The sequence below is a fragment of the Pterocles gutturalis genome, unplaced genomic scaffold, assembly GCF_000699245.1.
Source record: "Pterocles gutturalis isolate BGI_N339 unplaced genomic scaffold, ASM69924v1 scaffold18855, whole genome shotgun sequence".
Lineage (NCBI taxonomy): Eukaryota > Metazoa > Chordata > Aves > Pterocliformes > Pteroclidae > Pterocles > Pterocles gutturalis.
This window is the reverse complement of record NW_010143864.1, coordinates 1-2,164: the sequence shown is the minus strand read 5'-3', so window position 1 is coordinate 2,164 and position 2,164 is coordinate 1. Positions and strand designations below refer to the sequence as shown.

General features: G+C 53.0%; 1 protein-coding gene across 1 annotated transcript; it reads right to left on the bottom strand.

The window, feature by feature from the left end:
* Window positions 1–342: 342 nt before the first annotated feature.
* Window positions 343–2,147, bottom strand: LOC104460423 (keratin, type II cytoskeletal 5-like). The gene is made up of 5 exons (XM_010084910.1): window positions 1,968–2,147; window positions 1,720–1,845; window positions 1,246–1,490; window positions 715–749; window positions 343–614 (listed from the first exon to the last, which is right to left on the bottom strand). Exons 1-5 carry the CDS (start codon window positions 2,145–2,147, stop codon window positions 343–345), a joined length of 858 nt encoding a protein of 285 aa, XP_010083212.1.
* Window positions 2,148–2,164: the final 17 nt, after the last annotated feature.

The window sequence follows — 2,164 nt, the reverse complement described above, 5'->3', positions numbered from 1 at the left end:
TTAAAAAGTGAAAGGAAAGAGCAGTTTTATACACGCTCCTCCTCAGCCAGTGCAGCAGCCAGCGGTAGCAGCGAGAAAGATGCTCGGATGAGCTCTGCAGTCCCTGGTGCCCACGAGGGAGACCTTTCATCCCTGGTGGAGCTCAGAGAGGGGCCAGACCCTGCCAGCAGGACGGTGTTTCACTGCGGATCTCCCCGTGGGCAGGATGATTTCAGGAGGTTGTGACCTGTGAGGGAAACAGTTCATTTCTCTGCTGGATACCGGCTCAGGATGGAAGGGGCTGTGCTGCTGGCTGGAGAAGGGAAAAGATGCTTCTTTCCTTGGGGGGACTGAGGTCAGGGCTCAGTATTTTACACCTGAAGATTTGACCGTTGTGGTCGTGACACATCTCCGCACTGAGGAGGATCCACCGCCGGCAATGAAGCTGCCACCTCCAGAGCTGCACACTCTTCCACTTCCAGAAGAGAAGCCACCACTCAGTATTCCTCCTCCCACACCACAACTGCCTCCAACGATGCTTCCTCCTCCAACGGCACATACTCCTCCTCCTATGCCACCGCTGGGTCCAAAGCCACCAGCTCTGCCTCCAGAAACCGTGGTTCTGCCCACCACAGCTGCAAGAGAAAGACAGGATCAGTGTACATCAAGTGACAGCCCCTCATGAAACCCGGGGTCAAAGCCACCCTCCAGAGAAGACGATGGAGAGATACTTACAGACATTTACGTTGGACAGGTTATCTCCACAGAGCCTGTGTGGGGAAAGGAACACAAGTTGTAAATCTGATGTAATAGAAGGCAATAAAGCCCCATGCAATTTACCAAGTACTCCTTTTATTTCCTATTTCACTTAACATCAATTAAAACCACAGAAAAATATTCCCTGTGAGGACCTCATTTCTGTTTTGGGCTTTTTTCACTGTGACGGTGGTGAGGCAGTGGCCCAGGTTGCCCAGAGAAGCTGTGGATGCCCCATCCCTGGAGGGGTTCAAGGCCAGGCTGGATGAGGGTTTGGGCAACCTGGGCTAGTGGGAGGGGTCCCTGCCCGTGGCAGGGGGGTTGGAACTTGATGATCTTTAAGGTCCTTTCCAACCCAAACCATTCTGGGATTCTATGATTAAAAACTTGGGAAAAAAATGAAAGCAAATCAGATTCCAACATTAAATGGGTTGTGAGAGATGATTAAACCTCAGTCTGTCCCAAGGAGAGACAGTACCTCCATCGGGCCAAGATGACAGCAGGTCTCACCTGTTCTCCTCTCCCTCCAGAAGCTTCCTGTACATGGCAATCTCAACGTCCAGGGCAATCTTGATGTTCAGCAGCTCCTGGTACTCCTTCAGCAAGCGATCCTGTTCCTCCTTCAGCAAGCGAGCCAGCTCCTCCTTGTCTTTGCTCAAGGCACATTCCAGCTCTTCCAGTTTTCTCCTGGCATCCTTAAGGGCCAGCTCACCCCTCTCCTCAGCCTCAGCAATAGCTGACTGCAGCTGGCAGTTCTGAGAAAGGAAAAAAAAAAGCAGCTTCTCAGTCCCCTTCTGCACCCCCTCCACTGGAGCAGCCCTCAGGGCACCAACTGGATGGAAAAGAGGCAGGAACCATCAACGTCCTCCCAAGGACATGAGATTCAATGACCACATTTCCCTCACACTATCCTTTGCTCATCACCCAGCTCAGATGGAACCCAGCCTGATGCCGTCAAGGAAGGAGATGCCAGGGAAGCCCTACCTGCTTCTTCACGTTCTCAATCTCAGCCCGCAGCCTCTGGACGTTCCTGGTCAGCTCTTGGATCTCTATCTTGGTGTTGCGGAGGCTGTCCCCATGCCTTCCAGCTGTGCTCTGCAGCTCTTCATACTGCCGGCATGGAGACAAAGCAACCCATCAGTGCCAGAACCAACCCAGAAGAGGTGTCTCACTTTCATAAATTATTGCAAGCTCAGCTATCCCTAACATTCTGTAACTGCTTCCCAGCTCACCTGGCTCTGGTACCAAGCCTCAGCCTCCGCTCTGCTGCTCTGCGCAATCTGCTCGTACTGGCGCCTGACCTCCTCGATGATGCTGTCCAGGTCCAGGTGCCGGTTGTTGTCCATGGACACCACCACGGACAGGTCCCGGCTGATTGTCTGCATCTGAGCCAGTTCCTGCAACCAAGACATGAGTTAGCCCAACCATC